Source organism: Benincasa hispida, chromosome 6 (assembly GCF_009727055.1).
Source record: "Benincasa hispida cultivar B227 chromosome 6, ASM972705v1, whole genome shotgun sequence".
NCBI lineage: Eukaryota > Viridiplantae > Streptophyta > Magnoliopsida > Cucurbitales > Cucurbitaceae > Benincasa > Benincasa hispida.
The window spans coordinates 5,650,288-5,673,136 of NC_052354.1; the positions used below are offsets into that span (position 1 = coordinate 5,650,288).

General features: G+C 34.4%; 3 protein-coding genes across 6 annotated transcripts; 1 reads left to right on the forward strand and 2 right to left on the reverse strand.

Moving 5' to 3' along the window:
• The first annotated feature begins 1,672 nt into the window (after nt 1–1,672).
• Nucleotides 1,673–8,712, forward strand: LOC120079831 (regulator of nonsense transcripts UPF3). 4 transcript variants are annotated; one of them, XM_039034249.1, is made up of 13 exons: nt 1,673–1,953; nt 2,449–2,555; nt 2,854–2,949; nt 3,045–3,143; nt 3,355–3,434; nt 3,823–3,918; nt 4,834–4,957; nt 5,715–5,773; nt 5,960–6,455; nt 6,646–6,738; nt 6,847–6,953; nt 7,044–7,096; nt 8,024–8,712. In XM_039034249.1, exons 1-12 carry the CDS (start codon nt 1,814–1,816, stop codon nt 7,080–7,082), a joined length of 1,536 nt encoding a protein of 511 aa, XP_038890177.1. In that variant the 5' UTR covers nt 1,673–1,813; the 3' UTR covers nt 7,083–7,096; nt 8,024–8,712. The 4 variants fall into 4 exon arrangements, with proteins under 4 accessions (XP_038890177.1, XP_038890178.1, XP_038890176.1 ...); XM_039034250.1 differs by having other exon boundaries at nt 5,981–6,455; nt 6,841–6,953; XM_039034248.1 differs by lacking the exon at nt 8,024–8,712 and adding an exon at nt 7,435–8,017 and having other exon boundaries at nt 6,841–6,953.
• Nucleotides 8,713–9,493: 781 nt separating this feature from the next.
• On the reverse strand, nt 9,494–14,032 carry LOC120080532 (putative methylesterase 14, chloroplastic). Its single transcript, XM_039035219.1, has 6 exons — nt 13,192–14,032; nt 12,547–12,612; nt 11,257–11,496; nt 10,908–11,051; nt 10,523–10,657; nt 9,494–10,026 (listed from the first exon to the last, which is right to left on the reverse strand). Exons 1-6 carry the CDS (start codon nt 13,435–13,437, stop codon nt 9,754–9,756), a joined length of 1,104 nt encoding a protein of 367 aa, XP_038891147.1. The 5' UTR covers nt 13,438–14,032; the 3' UTR covers nt 9,494–9,753.
• A 4,318-nt stretch (nt 14,033–18,350) lies between these two features.
• Nucleotides 18,351–21,725, reverse strand: LOC120080252. Its single transcript, XM_039034868.1, has 5 exons — nt 20,823–21,725; nt 19,913–20,380; nt 19,279–19,656; nt 19,093–19,160; nt 18,351–18,951 (listed from the first exon to the last, which is right to left on the reverse strand). Exons 1-5 carry the CDS (start codon nt 21,486–21,488, stop codon nt 18,741–18,743), a joined length of 1,791 nt encoding a protein of 596 aa, XP_038890796.1. The 5' UTR covers nt 21,489–21,725; the 3' UTR covers nt 18,351–18,740.
• Between the last annotated feature and the right edge of the window lie 1,124 nt (nt 21,726–22,849).

Below are 22,849 nucleotides of genomic sequence, written 5' to 3' on the forward strand. Positions count from 1 at the left end.
TAACACCATCGCATATTTCTTTCTAAGAACCTTGATACCTTCTAAATTTGGGGGAGGACAAGGTTTGAAAACTTAAAGCTTTTCAAAAATATTTAATCTCCTTAAGTACTTTTTTATTAAAAAAAAAAAAAAAAAAAGAATTTGAGATTGGAACTTGGCCGTAGTTGGATGTCTGCATGACACCCGTGGGGGCAAAGCCAAAATGAAGACAAGAATCGTGATCAACGCAAAGAATAAGTAATCGCAACTCCACTGCCTAAAAAAGACGACACGAGTTTAGTCTAAAAAAAGCGATTAGCTCATAGTTGGATGTCCGCATGACACCCATGGGAGCAAGCCAAAATAAAGATTAAATGCTTGGATCAGAGCAAAATCACAACAAGAAGTAGCAAGGAGAAAATCTTTTTATCTTGTTCCAAATCTTCATTTTTAGAAATATGAGATAGTCTTAGAAATGAGTAAAGGATTTTTTAAGAATAAGCTTGCAGATTCTCAAGGCTATAAGTAAATTTATAGGAAAAAGAAACAAAACTAAAAAAAATCTAGTCTAGCAAACTGGGTGAGGCAATCTGAGAGGTCTAGGTAATTCGTGAGGCAATCAAAATCATAAGAAGTCTTAAGTATATGCTTAAGGACAAGCATTATTTTAAATTTGGGGTGTGATAACTTGTAGAAATACAAATTATTTTATCTCGTTCATTTAAAATAATAAGGCAAAGGCATGAAATTTAGATAATTTTTACCAATAAATCTATACAAAAAGTGAATCATGCGATCGCATACTTTTAAACATAACATATTTACATTTCAGTCTAATTTTACTACTTCTGTGCAGAATATCCTTTAGTAGTCTGATGATCGCATAAGCTACAAGTGTTGAGGCATGACATGACATGGGTGGTGGGTGTCACATCACAAGTTGCATTGGTGGCTGATAGGAAAACTTTGATGAAGATTCAATGAACCCTTGACACGTTGCAGACAATCGCATACCCTTGACATGGTTCATATTCTGTGCAAAGCCGGTAAAACCTTAAAAAGACAAAGATGATCTTTACTAATTTTAGCTTGAGTAAGCTTAGCCCAAATGGGTTGAAGAGCTGCTAGATATTCAGTGACTAGATTCGAATTTTAATTTGATTTGATCTTAGACAATCTTGTAAGAAAAATTAAAATTGAAACAAAATTTTATTTTGTTTATCATGACAATGCTATCATTTTGAAATAAAGGTGAATAAAAATCAAGATTTGTGCTTTTAAATCAAGGGTAATTACAAAAAAAAATAATAATAATTAAAAATTTGATATTATTTTAAAATAAATAAACTAAATAAATAATATATTTAATATTTATTATGCAAATTACCTAGTATATTCCTATAATCATCAGCTAGAAGGGATAAAAATGGAAATAAATAATTTCTCCACCTTTTAGATAGTATAAACAGGAAACAGATAAAGAGCCGCCATTCCTAGCCTCAGCCCGTCCTTTGAACATCTCTGCCCACGAAACAGATAAAGAGCCGCCATTTTAGATTTCCAAAAGTTAGAAGAAGAACGGGGAAAGAAAAAGTTTGGGCCTTTAGTTGGGGCGAAGGGGGAGTTTTTAGTGGGCCTGGTAAGAGTGGAAGGAGCCCAAAAGAGTTGGGAAGCTTTCGTTGGTTTCACCTTCTCCGAACTCTCGTCGTTAGCGTTAGTAACCCCAATTCCCAAACTTCCCAAAAACATCTTCTCCCTTGACTTGTTGAGAATTTAGAAACCAAAAGCCGGAAGGGAATTCTGAATTTGTGTTCGCAGTGCAGGGGTTTTTCAGATGAAGGACCCGTTGGAGAGGACCAAAGTAGTGATTAGGCACTTGCCCCCTTCTCTTCCTCACTCAGATCTCTTCCACCATATTCATGATCGATTCGGTGGTCGCTTCAATTGGTCTTACTATCGTCCCGGAAAGACCAGGTTTCTTCCCTTCCACCCTTTTTCTCTTTTTAAGTTCTCTCTTCACTTTTCTCTATTCACCACAAATTACTTTTCCGAACTGGGTTTTTCACTTTTATGTTGTTATTATGTCTCTCGTCTTCAATTTTCAGAAATCTGGATGTTCAATAAGCCTAATTCGCGAACTGGGTATTTCTCGTATTGTGCGTTTTTGTGCTTTATGCTCTTTCTTCCCCCTTGCGCGCCTTATTGAGGGGTTTGGTGTGATTAGAGATTAGATTGAATGCTGTAGGACACCCACACCCCTCCAATTTCATGCCCAATTGTTGTCTATGATCGTCATCTCGGCCAAACTAATTCAAGCAATCCTTCTAGGCTTTGTGTTTATCTGTTTACAATCGCCTCCTCAGTTGTATGCTTCCTGTTTTATCTTTTCTCTTGGTTTCTATGGACTACAGCTCACGATACTGAAGGTTTTTTACTCATTCAGAGGTTTCTTCTGAAATAATTTTGCAGTCAGAAGGACCAGAGATACGCTCGAGCCTACATAGACTTTACCAGACCTGAAGATGTTTTTGAGTTTGCGGAGTTCTTTGATGGCCATATTTTCGTTAATGAGAAGGGTAAAGCCGAAAGCTTTTTCTTTTTTTCCTGTGTTGAACCTTTCTGTAGCTTCTCGTTTCTTATGGATTTGGTGGGTGGTTCACTGAAGCGCAACCCCTTTCTGAGAATTCTGAGATGTGGGAGATAACGATTTTATGAGTGACACCAATGCTTAATACAGATTACTCCCTTTCATGTTTTCTGATGTGCATTTTCCAATTGACTACACATAACCTTCGAGATTGAGAGAATGTTTAATGTTCGGATCATTTTCATTCCACATCTTTAGAGTCTCTTATTCTAGTCAAATGATTACAGGTGCTCAGTATAAGGCTGTGGTTGAATATGCACCTTCACAGCGTGTTCCCAGATCATCTACCAAAAAGGATGGTCGTGAGGGGACAATATACAAAGGTAATGATCAAGTAGTGAGAAGATGGAATAAGTGTTTGTTCTTGTTTTGTATTGCTTATTGTGTTGTGTAAATTTTCTTTTCTCGATGAAAGCAGATCCAGATTATTTGGAGTTCCTCAAACTCATTGCTAAACCTGCCGAGCATCTTCCAAGTGCTGAAATACAGTTGGAAAGGAAAGAAGCAGAGCAATCTGGTTTGTTATTATGTTCACTGTCTGGCTTATTGACATTACTTGCATTCATAAAGTCATTGGAAGAGCGCCAAATATGTTTATGATGCAAAATAGAGTGCCAATAAGTTGCGGAATAGTCATTCTGTATCTTTTCGATGAACTGCCATAGAGATACTATTCACTCCTAATTCGGATAATTCTTGAAGTTTTATGTTTCTACTTTTGTTTACAGGTGCTGCAAAAGAAGCTCCAATTGTTACCCCTCTCATGGAGTTTGTTCGCCAGAAACGAGCAGTTGAAAGTGGAACACAGGTGAGCTTGCTGTATTCTAATACATGGGCCTGTGTGCTATATTTTAAAAATACAGAGAAAGTGGAACTACTTGTTTACTAAAATGAAGGTTGGAACCAGTTAATTTTTCTTTATTTTTTCTACTTCACAAGGTATTGGTTCTGCCCATGTAGAGATTAATATTAATAAATTCACTTCAAGATTAAGGTGACATTTCGTCGTTTGAATTTATCTGTTGCTTGTGTAATGATTTCAGTTTGTTTTCATGTCATATGGGTTAATTCCATGCATTATATGAATCCAAAGACTCTTAGGATGGTTATCTATGTGGTCTTGAAGATTTTTACTCTTCCAATTTCTAAAATTTCATTTTCTCATTTATCTCATGCTAAGTATTTTGGTTCAATAGGGATCTTCAGTACCTCGGAAGGTCAAAAGAGGTGGGGCAGCATCCTCTAGAAAGCCTGAGTTGAATTCCATGAAGCGAGGGATGGAGAAGAAGAAGGCATGTGCTACTCTCAATGTTTATTTTTTTCTTGCGTTCTAAAGTCCGAAGTGTGTGTTTGTTACTCGCTAGTGTCTTCACTATTTCCCCCCTATTGTTTTCGGGAAAATAAGCTTTGTTGGCTTGTCTTAGATCTAGGGATGGTGTTGCAGAATCTTTCTAACTAACTAAATGAAGGAAAATTCCTTAAGGATAATGACAAGTCCTTAATTACATATGCCTAAAGAGAGGCGTTAAACCAGCAAGGGACCCAACCTCCTCCCAAGACCTCTCAACATCCTTAAAGATTCTCCCATTACTCTCTAATCAAATATTCCATAAAACAAAAAGAATCTAGTGAAATATTTTAAAATCTTGATAACAGAAGACCACAATTTCTATTACAAACCTAAAAAAACTCCAAAGGCCTCAACAAAAGTTGGAAATCAAGGTAGCAAACTGCCATCTTTAAAGGATGTGATCTAAATCCTCAAATGCTTCCCTGTTATGAATGCATTTGTACAGCCCAAACGCAAAGGAAGATTGCCTCTGTATATAATCTGTAGTGTTAACTCCCTAATGCAAGTCCTTACTCCGAGTCCTGCCACTCAAAAAACTTGACATTCCTGGAAGTTCTATCCTTTACAGTGAGGGGAAGTTGAAAGTAATGATATGGATGGTGTTGGCTCTGCGCAAACCAACCTAAAGTTTCTAACTTCTTGGATAGTATGTGTTTGTCTAAGTTTTTCCTGACTGTGGTATAAACTGTATCATACAGGACCACCTCAAGATCATGTACCATGAATGTTGGAATTGATGATTTAGTTTTTTGCCCCCTAGATTTCATACTTACTTCTTGCTATCCTTTTTTTTGAACAATTTGTCTCTCTATATTTTGTCTGAAGATTTTAGTTATATTTTCTGTTATACATGCAGTATATTTTAAAGGACAGTGTGAAGAACACAAACCGCAGAGACAAGTCAAATTTCATTTTGGTGCCCAGGCGAGAGGATCAGTCAGCTACTTCAAGTGGAATTGGAATTTCGGATGTTGTTACAGGTATGTCTATTGATATTCCTTTGTGGTCAAGGACATCATTTAAAATTGTCATTTTTGTTTTGTTCTAAAGTTATTGATCCGATATTTTATTGTTAGATGGTTGAGAATGAGTCTGATTTAAACTCTATTGGCAATTCAGTGTTAATAGTCATTGAGGAGCAGGGGAACGTTAGCCTATTTGATTTAAAATCTGAACACTTCATGCCCTACTCCGCTGCCTACTTGCAATTTTCAAATAATTTTTTCCAATGCATGCTTATTATGATTGGACTTTTTTTTATATTTTTCCTTTTTTCTTTTTGGAAGAGTTCTTTTATCTACTTTACATTTCTCCCATTTCAAATTACCCTGAGCCCTGTAGTAATGTTCTTGAAATTTTCATTTTTCTCTTTATTAATAATGATCTTATTGTTTCTTTCTGGGATTTTGCCATATTGTGATGTGCAGATTGCAGGACTGTAATATTTGGACCTGTATTTTAACATATGCATTATTACCTTAAACCCTTGAAAGTGATATATTTGAGAGATGGGAAGGGGAACCTTTGCTTTGTTTTATCAAATTATGTTTTTCAGGAAAAGGAAGAAATAAACAAGGTTGTCCAGTTGATATTGCATGTTGTCTGAAATTTTGAATTATGTTCATTCGCTACACTGGACTTGCTACACACTTATTTCTTTTAATTTATCAATATGTTCTACATGTTTATAATGAACATGCAGTCTAGAATCTGAAAGCTCTGTTTCATATGTTACAGCTGACTTTGGAAAGAAAAAAATTCTGCTTCTCAAGGGGAAAGAGCGAGATATCTCTCATGTATGTTTCTTTGGTTCTCTGACTACTTATGCAATTACAACTTTCATTACTCTCTTTATTTAGAATTATGAACTTCCGTGAATGATCTCCACTCTCACTCAAGGCTAATTCTGGGAGGGCACAAATTCCATTCTTTTGCCTCGTATTTTACACTTATCTATTTCATGGATAATGATACCTTTCCAGGTTTCTGATGGCATGTTACAGTTGCAGAGTGCTACATCTTCTGAGACTTCTCCTGCAAGTGCATCAAAACATAATCAGAGGCGTGAGGCTAGTGGAAGCATGATCAGAAGCATCCTTTTAAATAATGAAGCACGTCACGGACAGAATTCATCAGTAGCTCAGTCTCATCCAAAAATTCAGATCCTGAACTCAGACAATGGGAAGCGACCACCTCGTCCCATTAATGCTCGATCTGGGTCTAATGATATGTCCAGTAATGAACCGAATCCATCTGGCTCAGAAGGGGATGGAAAAAGGGCTCCAGATGGTAAGTTTAGTAAAAAGGAACTTCATGGCCTGGGTAGTGGTAATGAGAAGCAAGAAAAACGAATAAGAAACAAAGATAGACCTGATCGTGGGGTCTGGGCGCCACGCAGTCGTTCAGATGCCTCAGTCTCACAACTTGAGGAATCCTCTGTTTCACAATCTAGTCACTTGCTTTCTGACTCAGTTGAAGGTACTACTATTATATTCCTTTGGAGATAAAGAGACTACTTCGTTATATATACAAATACAATCATATTATCGAAGTATCGAACCTTGATCATTGTGTCAAATCATTCTGCTTGATAAGCTGAGTAATTTATATTGATACTTTATGTTTCACATATGAAATTATAACCCTATATATCCTTGTGTGCTTACAGCGTACCGTGGGGAAATGAAAGAAGATGTTCATGGAAGCAGGACAGGGGATGTTACAACCACTGTGAGTGGGCGTAACAGTTCAGTGGAGAATGGTTGTACTTTCTCACAAACTTTTCTTACGTTGTCCACCCATTTTAGGAAAATTTATAAGTACTTTCTAGTTTTAGTTAATCTAAAACATGTGCTCTTTTTAGGTTCAGTTAGACATGTTGGACGTCGGGGGGCTGCCCATGTTATGAAGGATGATGGGTCTTTGAACCCAAATGAAGGGAAGCCATCCAAAAGAGGTGTTGCTGGTGGTCATGAGGTATGCCTCTGCATCCAAGCTAGTGGTTGTCTTTCTTGTGTTACAAGATCACTTCTTTTCAAAAACTTATTTTCTTTCATGCCTACGCAGAAACAAGTATGGGTTCAGAAGTCATCTTCAGGTTCTTAGCATATTTAAATCATGTGAGTCCTTTTACAAATTAGCAATGTGTTTTCTCCTTTAAGATAAAAGAGCAAGACTATCTTAAGAGGTTTTTGTCTCTAAAGACGTCCAACTGACTGATGAAGGTCAAAATTAACTAAAGAATCTGGTTTGCAGTAAATATAGCACATGTTTAAATCCATTATGCTAACATTTGTTGATATATAATTTGGCATGCAACTCATGATAGTTTGTTCCTCTTAGCACTCGATAATTTGGCATGTTAATCAGCTTGTTAGTTGTTTATGGTAATGTCTTCGTGTATGTTTTAGTTGCTATGAAGTTCATTATTTTATTTCATTTTATTACTATTTTATAGGAAATAGGACGCAAAATATTTGATGGATGTGAATTTGTGATGAAATATTTATGAGAAAGAGTGAACCCCCAAGTTAATGCAGAAAGGTCTTCCAATTAACCAACAGATAACATGTACTGTAATTTGTTAAATGATGTCGGTGTGCATTTACATTAAGAAATAACACGGACGGACACAGACAAGGTTCAAAAATTTATCAGAAGGGGTGAGCTTATTATTGTTTCTGGCTATGAAGGTTATTACTTATCATTACTAATATTATTATTTGGCTGAAAGATGTACTGCTCTACTGCTATAATATCCAGGCCGCATAAGCTATCATTGAGACTGTCATCATAGGGGTTCCAAAATGTGAACTGAAATGGGGATAATAAATGACAGCTTCAATGAAATTCCTCACATCTCCTTCCTCACTGTTGCCATGCATTCTCCTTGAAGTCGGCACATATCTGCTGTTAGAGTCATAATTCTACCGTATATTGCCTGAATATTGTTTTTTTTTAATGTCTTTAGGTCTTTCGTTTATTATTTTGATAAGGACATATATTTGTTTTCATTGGATCATGACAATATCTATGTTATCTAACAGATAATGGCATCCAGACAGGACTATGGTTCCTCAAACTTCCAGGGGGATTATCTCCATTCTGAGGACTAATGCACATCCTCAGAAGGCATCATGTAAAATGGAGATATGCCCTGGAAGCAGTTGGTAACAGTAATAGGTTTCGTGAACTGGATTGCAAGATTTGCAATTGTTTTGTCGTATACAGGTGGTTACAAAACACAAGGTTCTCTGGTTGAAGACCGAATGTGCGTTCTATGGATTTTTGGTTTTACGAAATCGAAGTTTCTTTGGTTGAAGACCAAATATGGTTGTGGATTTTGGTTTGGTATGATCTGATTTTTTGCCCAAACATACCAAGTGTGACTGCTTCACCTGGAGGAACGTGCCATGTACATACATACATGGCTCGAGTGACAGGAGATCAAAGCCAAGAGGGAGATTCCAATTTTCCCATTGCTTGATGTTTTGGTCATGTGCCAAGTTTTTTTTCCCTTAGAAGTTGAATGTAGGAAGTACCTAGTAGTGCTCTACTTACCATAATCTCACTGGGCGTGGTTGGTACACAATTGTACTTGATTCTATGCGTGGGGCAGTGAATCAGAAACATCAAAGTTATACTATTTCATGTCGTATATGAAAAATGTGATGGATTATGATGTGTTTCTATCGTCTAATATATCAGTCTTAATTATTTTTCCTGTGTGTTAAAATTCCAGATTATGGTTGTACCATTTGATCTGATGAACTTTATTCATTTGATTCCAAGGCTTTTCCTTCATACGTCATAGATTCATGAACCAAATGACTTTTTTGTTGCTTTAGTTGCACAGTTGCATTTAACTGTCCATTCTCATGTTTTGAGGTCAGATTGAGTTTGACTTAATAGTAGTACTTTGTAGATCAGAGGTTCAATCTCCCGTCCTTTAATTGTACTCAAGATAAAATGTAATCTAATATCGAAAATTAACTTAATAAGAATAAACAGATATATATGAAAGAGTAGAATTATCAACTCAGCATAACCTTTTTTTGGTCTTTTAAACATTTTATATTGTATTGAGTCTGATTGATTATCGTATTGAGTCTAGTTGATTATGTTCTACTCAAGATAAAATATAATATCGAAAGTTAACTTATTAAGAATAAAGATATATATGAAAGAGTCAAATTATCAACTTTTTTTTGGCCTTTTAGACATCTTATATTGTATTGAGTCTGGTTGATTATCATACTGAGTCTAATTGATTATGCTCTACTCAAGATAAAATTTAATATCAAAAGTTACAACTCAATCTAATTGATTATGCTCGATTTTTCTAATGAAATAAAGTACAATACGTATATTATAAAAATCATAAACAAATTCAGATTATTCTAATCACACTGCCCGACGCCCTTTACTTATCCAATTATTTTTTCAAATCCATTTTTTTGATATAAAGTGTGCTTTTTTGGAATTGCCATTAAAAGATTATTCATTGCTATAGTTGGATCACAAATCCATGATTTTATTATTTCCTGTGATCATATTTTTACTTCTCATTTTATTTCAACATTATATTTCTATAAGAAAGATTTTGGTTTTCATTTTATATTGCTTAAAATTCTAACACCAGAAAATGGGTTATCTGAATCCAAGATTTTTTTTTTTTTTTTTTTTTTGTTCTGCTATAAATAACTTAAAAATGAAATTTAAAAAAAAAAAAAATCTTTTTGTTCTTTCTATGAGCCAGATTGAGAGTGAGCCTAGTTTATGGTATTTGAGCAATTTCCAGGAGGATCTTGTGGAGTGATTGTGGCTTAGAGAAAAACGGACAGTGGTCACTGCCTTTTATCTTGAAAACTCTTTCAGGTGGGTTTTCCCTGACCAACTTCTCTTGAACATCGGGTGAGAGTGCATGATCATCGAGCGTTTGAATGAAGAATCGGCGACCGGTTCCATAGTTTTCTGGGGATAATGAGAGTTTCTCCATGACTGGACCCAGTGGGAAGGGTCTCATTGAAACCATTGCCAAAGCAACATCCTGCATTGCCACCAACCATTTTAGCGTTCAGCTCACTCACATCACATCTTCATGTATAAACACACTCAGAAACTAATCAAAAATGAACAACTTCAACAAGCTTTCTATGCAAAAGCTTGCTTCCTAGTACTCAAAAAAATAAACTACGAACATATACAGGAAAGGATTCTAAACCAAACTTGGAGTTCATGATCATTACCGAACTTAGATACTTCACTAAAAATAAACCACTAGTTGAGCGGAATTCATAAATATTGATCTACAATATCGATATACCACACGGAAAGAAAAACCATACAGTCGTGTTTCACATTCATTTTCAACATTGAACACAGAATATCTTCCCAAAGTTATGAATGGGATAATAACCTTCAAAGCCCCCTAGTCACAGTTCTTTCAAATGGTTTAGAAAACTCTAAAAGGAAAATAATTTTAGAAAAGAAGAGAAAAAAAAAAGACCATTGCAAGCAATTATTCAGGAAAGGTCAGAAAATACCTTGGTAGGAGATTGATTGAAGTACAACCCTTTGATTTGCTCTTTCTCAAACATGAATCCTGTAGGCGGTTTATCTTTTCCATTCCCATAGATCAAAAATTTCGAATCTTTCATAAAAATCTCTCCAGATCCAAGCTGCAAAACAATTATCCATGGGGAATATAGAAAAACAAATTTAGACAACCAATTCCATGTATGCATAAAATGGAAGCTCATTTGTGTGTAAATATCTCATATCATATTACAAAATGTTATATATTGTTCAAGATGCACATAGTCTGATATTAAGCCATAGAAACTGCTCGCTTAGTTTACATCATCAACATGAAGAACAGAAAGTTCTTAAGATGCCAAGATAAGCGATTTTCTATAGCTAACTATATACCTCTTCCATGAATACATCAAAAGGTCTCTGGCCAGTAGCTACCATCGTCGCACAGACGTAAATTGCTTTCGATATTTTATTTGAGAAATGTTCCAATGCATAAGAAAGACAAGCACCTCCACTACTGTGGCCAACTAGAACAACCTTCAAAATACCAACTATTGTTAACATATACACAACCAAAAAGCAATTGAAGTTTCCTTAAATGGCACTGAAAATTTTCAACTAGAAGAAGTTGATTGTCTTTAAAACCAGACCACCCTTAAGAACAAGTTAAGAAAAACAACTTTTGGAAGGAAAATCTTTAAACTAAGCTCTCAAACAAACAACTCCATATATATTATCCAACCTTTTCATCATCAGGAAGATCTTGTAGATAATCAGTCAATGGCTTTGAATACTCTGCTATGGTATTCACCCTGTTTGTATCTGTTAGATCAATACCAGAACCTTTGAGATCAATGGCTATAGGAGACAATCCGACTTCCTCCAGTAGAGAAATTGTTTTGTACCAGCACCAAGCTCCAAATCCTTCACCATGAATTAAAACAAATTTTTTCTCTTTCAGATTTTCCAGAAAATCTGGTGCCTGCAAAATGATATGATAACTCCATCAATGAAAACCCCACTCGTGGTATGAAAGATAGCTAAATTTAACATTATACATCTCCAAAATTTAATAGACATCTATGCCTCATTAGACAGTCTTACTGAAGAAACAAACCGTCATGTTTCTTTCTGCATGAAACAGTGAGATGATTAGTGTTAAGGGTACAGAATCTGATAACAGGTAGGCTAGCAACTGTTTGTTTCTCTTACTTTTCCTTTTTTTTCTCCAAAGTTTTTGTTAATGAGTTCGGGCACTAACAAATTTGAAGGTTAATTATTACAACTAACCAGCATTCATCATTGCAAAATGTCTCCAATTGGACATTAGGCACGGGTTAGGCATGAGTTTCAAGATGGTAAAAAGTGTTTTCAGATACTAAAGAGCACATAATTGTTGTATTGCATTTAGTTGCCTAATTGGAAGTACATAGAAAAAAATCTAGACTGTTTTTTCAAGGTGCATATCAAAATGTGCTTCACTTAAAAAAAACACTAGTTAAAATGTCATATGAGATTAACTTTAAAAGTTCGGGATAACTTTTGAGAATAGTGCTTACTTTTCTATAAGCACTTTTTCAGAAACACCAATGAAATGCTTTTATAAGCACATTTAAGCTCCTTTAAGTGTTTTTTAATATTAAAATATTACTTTTTGACTTTATAACCAAACATTATAAAAAGTTTGTAGCTAAAAGCATTTTTTACCAGTTCCAAAAGCGTACCAAATTCACCATAATTTTTTTGGCAGGTGCAAAAATAATAAATATTAACCCCTAGTCAAGATCTAGCTAAACAGAAATTGAGTAATACACTAATGTACAACTTAGGGCAATTCTAAGAGAATGAAAATCACAGAAGATTTGAAGCAAGAACTTCCCCATTCTTACACAAGAGTATCTTTTTCCTTGGTGATTGACGTAGCAAGAAGTAAAATTGAAAAAGAAAAATGAAACATATTATGTAAAAACATTCAACTTCAGCAAAACCACAACAAAAAATAATCAAAGAACGAAAAAGAAATAAGCCTCACCTGCAGATTTACTTCACCAGAAGTCACATCTGCTCCACACAACTTTGAATCTCTCTTGCCCTGACCCTGAGAGGAAGACAACATAAATCTCCGTAAACTTTGTGTAATAGATCTTGGTCACAAAATCATTCAAACGATGATAAACTTGCTTGACCGATAAACGGCAAGTCTTCAAAGCAAGCATCAATGTCATTATTACATTATATGGCCATGAAAACCATAGCTCACGAGGTCTAAAACTCATTAAGATCCTGCTGATTAGTGATTACATTGCAACAATCTTTTACTTCCTATTCATGGATTTAGTAGACTTCTCATAATTTGCATCACATGGTAGATTAATTTCCTAAAAGTTGCTTTCTGACATCTATAATTAAGCAGCAAAGATCATTCATTCTCCAATACTGATAAAAAGAACATAGTAATGATAGCCTGAAAAGGTCAACCACAAGGGGAAAATAAACTATTTAAAACTGAAAAGTAGACTCGCAAAGATTATAAAATATGAAAAATTCCTAAAAGGCAATCGACCATGAAATTAAACAGAGCTTAATCATGATAAGCCACTTTTCTTGAAAGATTCAATCATCCACAAAACATGTAATCCAAAGTATAAAGAAAGAAACAAACAAAATGAAGTCCCACCTGCTTCCCATTAGAGAATGGATCGGATAGATTGCGTCTTCGAGAGCTTGTCGACCCAATTCTTTTCGAAGTGGATCCATCAAACCTCTGAGATAATTGAAGCTGTTGAAGAGCTAAGGAAAGAGCTTGCTTCTGCAAATACTCTTCCTCACTCTGCAACTTCCTCTGAGACCGACCCATTCTCTTGCTTCTAGATCCAATCTCTTTGACATCCTTCTTTGACTTGCAAATTAGGCTATTACCCATTATTCAGAACCTAATTCCAAACAAAACCCACAAAGTTTTTGGACTCAAGACCAAAAGAAATCAGGAGGAATCCAAAGAAAAACGAAGTCTAAGGCGAGAAATTGGGGGTTATGTCCGCCCCCTTGCGGGGGATTTGTTTCACCATGAGATTTTTTGTCAAGAGTTTAGTTAGGGGGAGTGGGTGAAAAGAATGAAAAGAAGAAAAGGGAGAGTTGTTGAATAAGAAAGGAAACAAAAAAGAAGGGAAAAAGAAAAGGGTCGTGCCGAGTTGAGGTTTCAAAATCGAATTTGCAAAGACTTTTAAAGCTGAATCCGTGTGAAATGAAAACAACAACAACAACCCATGTTTACAAATCGCCTCAGGATCTTATTACTCGGTGGAAGAAGGAATAATAATGGCAGACGTGTAACAAATAGCAAGATTTGATTTGGGAATCAGGATAATTTCGAAAAGAGCTTGAGAAATGGGGAAGACCCTGAAAACAGCAACTTTGCAGTTGAAAACTTGAAGGGAGAATTAAAATGGATGGTAATGGAATGGAAGAAGAGTTGGGTTGGCTTTGTTTACATAGTTAAATCAATACACAGCAGATTCAGGATAATAAATGATACTTGTCTACTTTTTAAAGCATGCAGCTTTTTCAATCAATTTTCTTCGATTTTGGCGGTTGCCGTGGAAACAATTGTGCTACAAACTCTAAATTTCGAGATTTGTATCTTTTTTCATATAATTATATTAATTTAAACAGTATTAATTTTGATCGAAGTTTTTGTTTGAAAAATATGCCATGAGATTTATAACTATTTCAATTAGACTTTTAAATTAAGATTAATTTGAAAATTATTAATTTAATAATTTTTATTAGAGGGGTAGATTTCTTCCAATGTCAATTAATAAAATAAACGACTAAAATTGATGCATATATAATTGTTAAAAGCAATGTTAATTAGGAGTTCAAATTTTTTTTTAATAAAACTGATAAAATTATAAGTCTCACATGATATTTATCCAAACATAATAATAAAAGATACAAATGATATATTTGTAGAAGTTCGGAGTTTAATTGATATAATTATTAATTTAGAATTTTAATAGATACAGCTAAATTTTGGAGGTATAAACTGATATCCTTTTTCCTTCTTCCTTTTATTTTTTCTTCCTCTCACGGTTTTTTCAAATTTTAACCATGTTAAAGAATGGCCACAAAACAAGCACAAATTCAATAACCCAAAACCACAAAACAAATGGGGCTTAAACTTGAGATTTTTCTCATGTCAATTTTTACAATCGTGTTTAATTTTAGGTTTATTAAAGTTATGGGTAGATTTATGGGTTAAATGGATAAATGATCAAAATAAAATGGGAATTTTTGAAAAATATCGAACTGTTTTTCTTTGTGAAAATAGTCGAATGACTAATTCTCATGTTACTTCAAATTTAATAATTTACAAAAATACTCTCTAAGATTATGGTGTATTCAAAATACAAATCTAATCATTTAAAATAAATCTGACCGTTTAAGACAAAATCTAATAATTTAAACCAACTATCAAATAAAAACACAAAATTGTCTAAAATTTTATTGATAAAGAATAGAATACAATATTTATTATTATTATATTTTTTAAAAAAAAACGAGTTTATCTTTGATAAAATCTAAAAAATTACAAACACGTTTCAAATATTGTTTGACAATTATAAACATCATAAGTACATGATATTTCTATGCAAATAGAGTGTATATAAAACACACAATGACTAACATTCCTTAAATATGGTAGATGGGTAGTAAAATAAAAAAAAATACACGATATTTTTTTCACAAATATGTTATGTATATTGAAAATAATTTTCTCCATGTGAGCCATCTTGAAAATGATAGGCAAAAACTAAAAACAAAAGAGAATACACATTATTTATAAATACGTTATACACGTTAAAAGTAGCCTCCTATATATTCAAAAAGACAGTATGTATATAAAACATACAATGATTAAAAATTGCAAGTTATTCCTATAGAACACATCAAATAGAAGAAAAGTGGGTGTGGTGTCGTTACCTGCAAAAGTCGTGAATCTTCCTTCAATTATCTATTTGCCCTTTTCGATTTGCCCTAACAATTTTAACAAACCCATCAATTTTAGTTGGCAAAAGAATTAGTCTGAAGAGAAAAACATTCCTTGTGAATTGGTGGGGCATGAATGGATCTAAATTTGATGATTTGGTCATTCGTTCTGAGTCCACCCTATCTTGAAGAGACATTCAAAAACGCGTATCTGAAGTGGGACTGGACAATAACAGTGAATTCCATGAACTTGGTCAATCCGTAGAAGAAACCAATGAATATGGCTCCTAACGAATGCTAATAGCTACATACTGACTCACAAAAATATTTCAAGTTTTCATATTCTTGCAATTGATAATTGCATTCCTTTCCAATCTTCCATATTGGTGGTTTATTTGGTTTCAAAGTTATCTTCCACACTCTTTCGTCCCTGCTTGCTTCAAGATAGATGTGGAGATTTCCACAGTTTTCCACTATGCACAATTACATTTACCACTTTTAATAATTATTTTCAATAGATCTGTGCAACATGAAGACATAAAGTATTGACCTATTTTCTACTGTATTTTTGGCCATTTCCTACAATTTTTTGAGAATTTAAGAGGACAATTATGAGCCCAAGCGTCAGTTATGCATTATTAATCTATTTAAATGACCAACATCGATGTTCAATTTTCTTTGTCATGCAGAGCATTTCGACCATTTTTTCCTAAAATATAAATCCATTAGTTGATCAAATTTTCAGCATCAACATTAACAATTAATTTTTTCTTTTTTTAAAAATCAACGATATGTGAAGTAGAAATTGAACTTACAACTTATTGGCTGAAGACACATTTCATGCTATTTGTGCTATGCTCATATTGATTGTGTATTGTCGAATTTTAAGTAGTAATAAATCAAAAGGTTTTTTGGGTAAAAAAAATAATAACCAAAAGTTGAAGTCTAATGTGGTTCACTCATAAAATGTCTGTCTATGCGAATATTTATATTAGTAATATATCTGATATAATTTATATTTTGTATATTAGTTTGACTAATATGCACTTGATCTACAAAATATAAAATATATTAGTTATATTAAATATATCAAAATATAACTCCAAGTATAGACTGCTATTCAAAATCCATACAAAGTATAATGTTGGTTTTCAATAGTAGATCAATACTTATTCAAAAATACAATTTCAAGTATAGACTACTATTGATAGATCAATATTATATTTGAAATGAATTTTGAATTAATATTTATATGTCATCGGATATATAATAGTAAGTATATTTTATATAGTAACTATTGATATACGATTTATGTACAACATATAAAATATATCATATATTAGTGATATATGTTTAGTATACAAAATATAAAATATATTAGATATTTTGTTCATACAACAATGATGATGAAATTGGTATAGTTAAAAAAAAAAAAAAAAAACAGTAATCAAAATTTACAATTTTACTATATCTATAAATGTAAAAGATTAGCCTAAAAAAATCTAAAATTTATTCCTAGATGTACAAATATTATAATATATATTTTTTCTACTCGTTACAATTCACTTTGAAACAAGTTCAACAAATATCTATAGCTATTAATGTTTCTAATGCCATCTAATTTAAAAATTGCGGTTGGTAATCACTTCCAAAATCTCAGTCAACATCAGCTCTGAACATCCATTTGGAGCCTTCCCAAACCTATCACTATTGAAATTAAATAAATAAGTAAAGGGACATTGGCTTGAATGAAGAATAATTGTGATTAAAGAAAGATAATGAAAACTATAAATGATATGATATTTTAAAGGTTATAATACAGTTTGTCATTGAACTTGGATAAAAGAATTTAGTGCCATTACTTTCTAGGTATGGATGTGATTCCAGTTTAGTCCATAAATTTTAATTTGTAATAATTTAATTTTTTTAAAGACAAACGTAAATAGCATTAAGGGCCAAACCCTCCAATTGCCCAGAAATTCCTTCGTCTATGAAAAGGAGAAATAGCATCTTCAAAAACTTCATTCGAGGCCTTAAAACAATTAAAAGAATATGCCAAAACAACAATTAGATTTTTTTTTTAATTTTAAAAATTGTTAACAAATCCCTATCACAAAAGACATTGTAAAGATTTAATTAAATTTCTTATATATGTAGATCAATAAACCGATTAGGAACTAAAAATGTTTATAAACTACAAAGACAGTAATTACATATTGTTAGATACTAAAAATCATAAATTGTTACAAAATTGAAAATATATGAATTATATTGTTACTAAAATTCATAAGCTATAAATTGTTACTTTCATAATTCTATCCCAACGATCTTCACTCCCTTACAAAGTTTGTCCGACCGGAATCAAGCAAACTATTTTGTCGAGCTCAGGAATGACTCAAACCAACCATGCTAGGAGACAATTTTTATTTTTTGTTCTTAAAATAAAATTTATTATTATTTGAAGACATATTTTTAAGAAATATTTTGTCTAAATAATAAATTTTAATTAAGGTTTACACAAAAGTAGATTAATGGGTTTGGTTCAGCGTCGGTTTGAACCGACCGCAATCACCTTTTAGTTTATAGCTGCACCAGCCTGTTGCCAATTGGCATTAGCTTGCTTGCTTTTAGAACAGATGGGACCCCAAGTGATTGAACCTAAATCTCTGGTCACAAACGCAGACATGATTAGTACCTCTATTCTTCACTTAAACTCCTCATTGCACCAAAAATGGACACCTCAAATTTAAGGGATGTACAATCCAAGCATGAGTTACAATCACGTTCTTGGTGAGTTTAGACTTTGTAGCTCAATTAATATCCAAAGAACTTGCAAAAGTGAGCGCCTGATCATAAAGACTATTATAGTCAGAATACTTATAAAACTCCAACCCAAGAAACAATTTAATATGTAGGAGCACTACAAGTAGGATAGTAAAGTTCAAGGCCTACTCCCATCACCTTGCCAACTCCAACAGGCTACAAAAAAGGCAACAAAATGGGTGATGCTTGGAGATACCACCAACTCATACAAAGATGACTAGACAAACATTTTAACAGTGAGAGGGTTTTACAACCTACAAAAGCATCCAACACTAACAACACCAGGAAACTTTCCCTACATTCCTAAGCCCTAAAAGCAGCAAGCCTTTTTACACATTGATCCACAATCAACAGATAGAACAAGTAGGCTGTTGAGATGAATCTGGGAAAAAACACCATCGAGAGTTCTGATCTCTAACCAGACATGAAAGACATTGCCCGCCTGAAATCCAATGATTTTAGAGCTGATTTTGGGAAATGATTCCCACCGGGTACCCATAATCCTTTATTTGGCAGCATTACTTGTGATTGGGAACCATTTGCACTGTCTTGGCCAGCAGTTGATGAAGAAGCTTCATTCTTCTTCTTTACAAATGCGAAGAACTCGGCAACTTGACGAGCATACCTTTAACAAGCCACACATAAAGCAAATAACAATCAAATGGAACAAACATATACAGCTCAACATCGACATTAGTACCAGAAAACTGTTTATAAGTTTAATTTTTGGGGTTAATTATCATAAACAACACAAAGCGCAACTTACTGTCTCTTAGCTTCAACGTCTTTGCTGAAATCAATGTTTGGTTCACAATCAAGAACCAAGGCAGGCACCTGCTCACCACAAATAGGATGAAAAGTTAAAGTGGAACAAAGAGAAAAACATAGGCTCCTTTCCCCTGGATCTAAGTTTTGAAATAGTAAAATAGTGTGCATTGTTGTAGCAGATTACCTTCTGAATACTTCTATGCATATGGTCACCCTCCAAGAAAAAGACACGGTCCCTGATATCGGGGTGTAAAGAACTGTCTAGATGTAATGGTAGCTTACTGACAGATAGAACCCCATGGTTACCACTTTGGAAAGGGAAAAGCCAGCTTTCATGCTTCTCATGCAAGTCACGGAGATACTCTAAACTGACTCCACCTTCTTCAGCTCTCTTACGTAACTTCATTCTTTGGTGACAAGTATCAGGGCTTGCTCTAAGATAGATGAAACCGTCAGGAATAAGCCCGGGCAAGGTTGACACAACTGGATCAAACCATGAGTCATAGATGCTGATCTCCATCTCATTCATCCAATTTGCTTCATGAACAGCTCTCACAAACACCTTCAATAGTGTCAATGAAACAAAAGTGTCATGCTTTAAATTAAAGTGAGGTTGTGTTCTCTCAAATGGTCAGTCAAGTAAGGAAAAAGGAAGAAAATGCAGGGTAATTTGTTCATCAATGCCAATCATTAATGTAACAAAAAAACTACTCTAGAACAAATTGAAAACTCAGTATTAATGAAAAATCATGAAACCACGGTACAATAAATGATTGTATTATGAGAAAAGAAGGAAAAAGCAAGATTATATTTCTTACCATTCTGTCGCTGAAAACACTCCTTTCCATCAACCTGAGCGGCTTGATTCCACCAGATGACTCTCTCTCCTGCATAACCCTTGTGACAAACACATAATTCTGGAATGTATATGCATATCTCTGAGGCTCGGCATAAAAAGCATCTAGTATATTGAAGTGGTCAGGTCCTATATCCTGCCACTTGTCAATAGGTTCTGGAACCACTTCAACCAGGTCACGTAGCTCAAGAGTTTCGTTAGCTATTCTCTGAAGGAATGTTGTCTTTCCAACACTAATATTTCCCTCGACACAGAATGTAATCCGTTTCTTCTGAGATGACTTTGCATCTGAGTTTGAACTGTCCTCAGTCAACTCTTTATCTACACTGTCTTTTATATAACTGGTTATACTTTCAGCATGATTTCTGTGGATAATTCCAACAGAACTCTGTAAGAACTCAACCATCTTCGGGCTAGAATCACCAAAGAACTGCAAAAAGGCAGAGAGTCCTTTTCATGAAAGCTTTAATCATGTTCTTCGAGCTATACAACTATTGTTCTCTAAGTACATGTTAATCAGCCGAACAATCCTGGTTTTTGAGAAATTTAATTTTTGTAATATACGGAACTGTTAATTCATTATAGATATATAAGAAACTGTTACAATAGCAATCACTAGCCTCTAAATAAGCACGCTTACACAAAACACTTTAAAGAGTAGTACTTTAATCAACTAAAAACACTTTCACTCTTTCAAAAGTCATACCAAACTCAACCTAATTCATCTTCAAAAGGAAACACAATAAACCGCCATTGTTTCAATGCTTCTATCATTACATGAAACTGTCAGAAATTAACATCAGGCACAGAAAAACACGAAGACCATATTCATAACGTAGTATTTAGAAGCCCAAGTGGCCAAACTTTTTCACCTTATCTTTGTACAACTGCTTGAGCTCAGCCACTCCAGCAATCCCCTTCTGTACCAGCTTCTTCAAATTCCTTGGACCAACTCCTGGAATAGTCAACAAATCAGGATTACCAACTAACACGCCTCCACCAGCCAAACCCTTCTGCCTCCTACTCGACTTCGACCCCTTTTCCTCTAAAACCTTCTTTCCTTCTTCGTCATTATCACAGACAAATCCATCTCCATCTCCGCCATTATCACCAGCCACACTCACTCTCGAGCTATTCGACCCCTCACCAGAAGAAGACGAAAACAACCCATCAGAATCCGTGTGGAGCCACGCCGGCCGCAACCCATTTCGATTATCCTTGAACACAACCCAGGCTCGCAATGCGGCAGGAGCATCAATTGTGCCTCGGCACAAGTAGCAATTTCTCGACGAATTAACCGCAGCAAAGCGGGAAAGGACGGCAGTAGAAGAGGGCTTACTCGAACGAGAAGGCGAGGAGAAGGCGGAGCCACCGCCGGCGCTGTGAAACGCTCTAGCAGAAGACATTAGAAGAGGGTGGGATGGGTTAGGGGTAAAGGGGGTGGTCTTGGAAGGCAGAAAGGAAAAGGGTTTAACCGCAGTACAGAGAATGGGGGCTGAGGAAGAAGACGAAGGGTTTAATCGCAACAGCTTCTGCATCACTAGTTCTTGAGGGCATCTCAATGAGCAAAAACCCTTTCACAGAGAGAGAAACAGAGAGAAACAGAGGGCGGGAAAGTGGGAGGTGGGGAATGGCGTTTGTGGGTTTTTGATGGAAATGGAGAAACCGTAGAAGGAGAAGGAGGCTAAAGGGTTTAAAATTGCGGTCATACGAAATGTGCCACTACCACCCCTGCCAGAGGGTTTTTGCTTTCTGTGGTTCTTGACCCAACGCAACAAGGGTTCATTTATGATTCATTTTGGAAGAGCAATGGTTTTGATGCATTCCACCAAAAATAAAAATAATAATAATAATCAAAATGTATCTAAATATTTTTCTTAAAAGAATATTCAGGAAGAGCACAATCATTTTTGTGTTTGATAAAATAAATTGGAATTAGGTCACATTTATCAATTCTTAATCAAAATTAGTGGAATGACAACGAGATTCCATTGATGGATTAATCGTAATGGTTTCTATTTAATACATAATTGAATTGCTTTTGATCATGTTTACTTATACATTTTCCAAATGTAATCTGATTATAATTGAGATTGTTTATTTTGCATTGTTTTCTTATCATTACTTTTACCTTTACCGTTTAGGGTCAATTAGTAAATGTAACAATAATTGTGGAAGATTCCTAATTCTCTTACTATAATGGTTAGATCTAAATTGTTCATGTGGTGATATGTGAGTGGTGATATGTGAGTGGAGATATCATATACAAAGAGTTTGTATTAGATTGGACTGCTAAATATTTAATTTATCTTTATAAATTTGTTAATTAAAGAGATTAATAGTTCACAAGATGAGCATATGCAACTCAATCTTAATTCTAAGTGAGTTATGAACTCCTGCCTGTGAGGGCTCGTCCTTTGATTTGTATAAGTGAGAGTGGTTCGAGTAGTCGATTCAATATGTCTACCATTTTGGAGAGTTGAATAAATAGGGAGCTAAAAACGTAATTTCACAAGATGAAATTCACTTTTTCTCATATACGGAAAGTAAATGAGTAGTTCCCTTAAGTGTTGATTTCGGGACTTGAATAAAGGGCTTCACAATTGGCTCGAAAGAGACTTAGTTCACGGTCGAACCATAAACAAATTCTTAATTAGAGGATCAGTGGTACTTAAGGAGAAATGGGTAATTACAAGGGTAAAACGGATATTTGATCTAACTGTAATTACAAACGACTTGTGAATTATCGATTTGCTTGTAATGATTATATCCATAGACGTAACTTTTCCTATAGTGCATAAGAGTGCAACTATAAGTTGTTGGATTTAGTGTCCTAAATCTCATTTATTTTGTAATTTATAAATTGATACAAATTATTTATTTAATAAAAGAAGAAGTA

Coding starts and splice junctions, on each gene's coding strand:
- LOC120079831 (XM_039034248.1), top strand. CDS start 1,814: ATGAAGGACCCGTTGGAGAGGACCAAAGTAGTGATTAGGCACTTGCCC. Junction 4,958..5,714: donor AATTTCGGATGTTGTTACAG/GTATGTCTATTG, acceptor CATATGTTACAG/CTGACTTTGGAAAGAAAAAA. Junction 5,774..5,959: donor AAGAGCGAGATATCTCTCAT/GTATGTTTCTTT, acceptor ATACCTTTCCAG/GTTTCTGATGGCATGTTACA.
- LOC120080532 (XM_039035219.1), bottom strand. CDS start 13,437: ATGGGTAATAGCCTAATTTGCAAGTCAAAGAAGGATGTCAAAGAGATT. Junction 12,613..13,191: donor CATTCTCTAATGGGAAGCAG/GTGGGACTTCAT, acceptor TCTTCCTCTCAG/GGTCAGGGCAAGAGAGATTC. Junction 11,052..11,256: donor ATCTTCCTGATGATGAAAAG/GTTGGATAATAT, acceptor GGTATTTTGAAG/GTTGTTCTAGTTGGCCACAG.
- LOC120080252 (XM_039034868.1), bottom strand. CDS start 21,488: ATGCAGAAGCTGTTGCGATTAAACCCTTCGTCTTCTTCCTCAGCCCCC. Junction 20,381..20,822: donor AGCAGTTGTACAAAGATAAG/GTGAAAAAGTTT, acceptor GCCTTTTTGCAG/TTCTTTGGTGATTCTAGCCC. Junction 19,161..19,278: donor TGCATAGAAGTATTCAGAAG/GTAATCTGCTAC, acceptor TGTGGTGAGCAG/GTGCCTGCCTTGGTTCTTGA.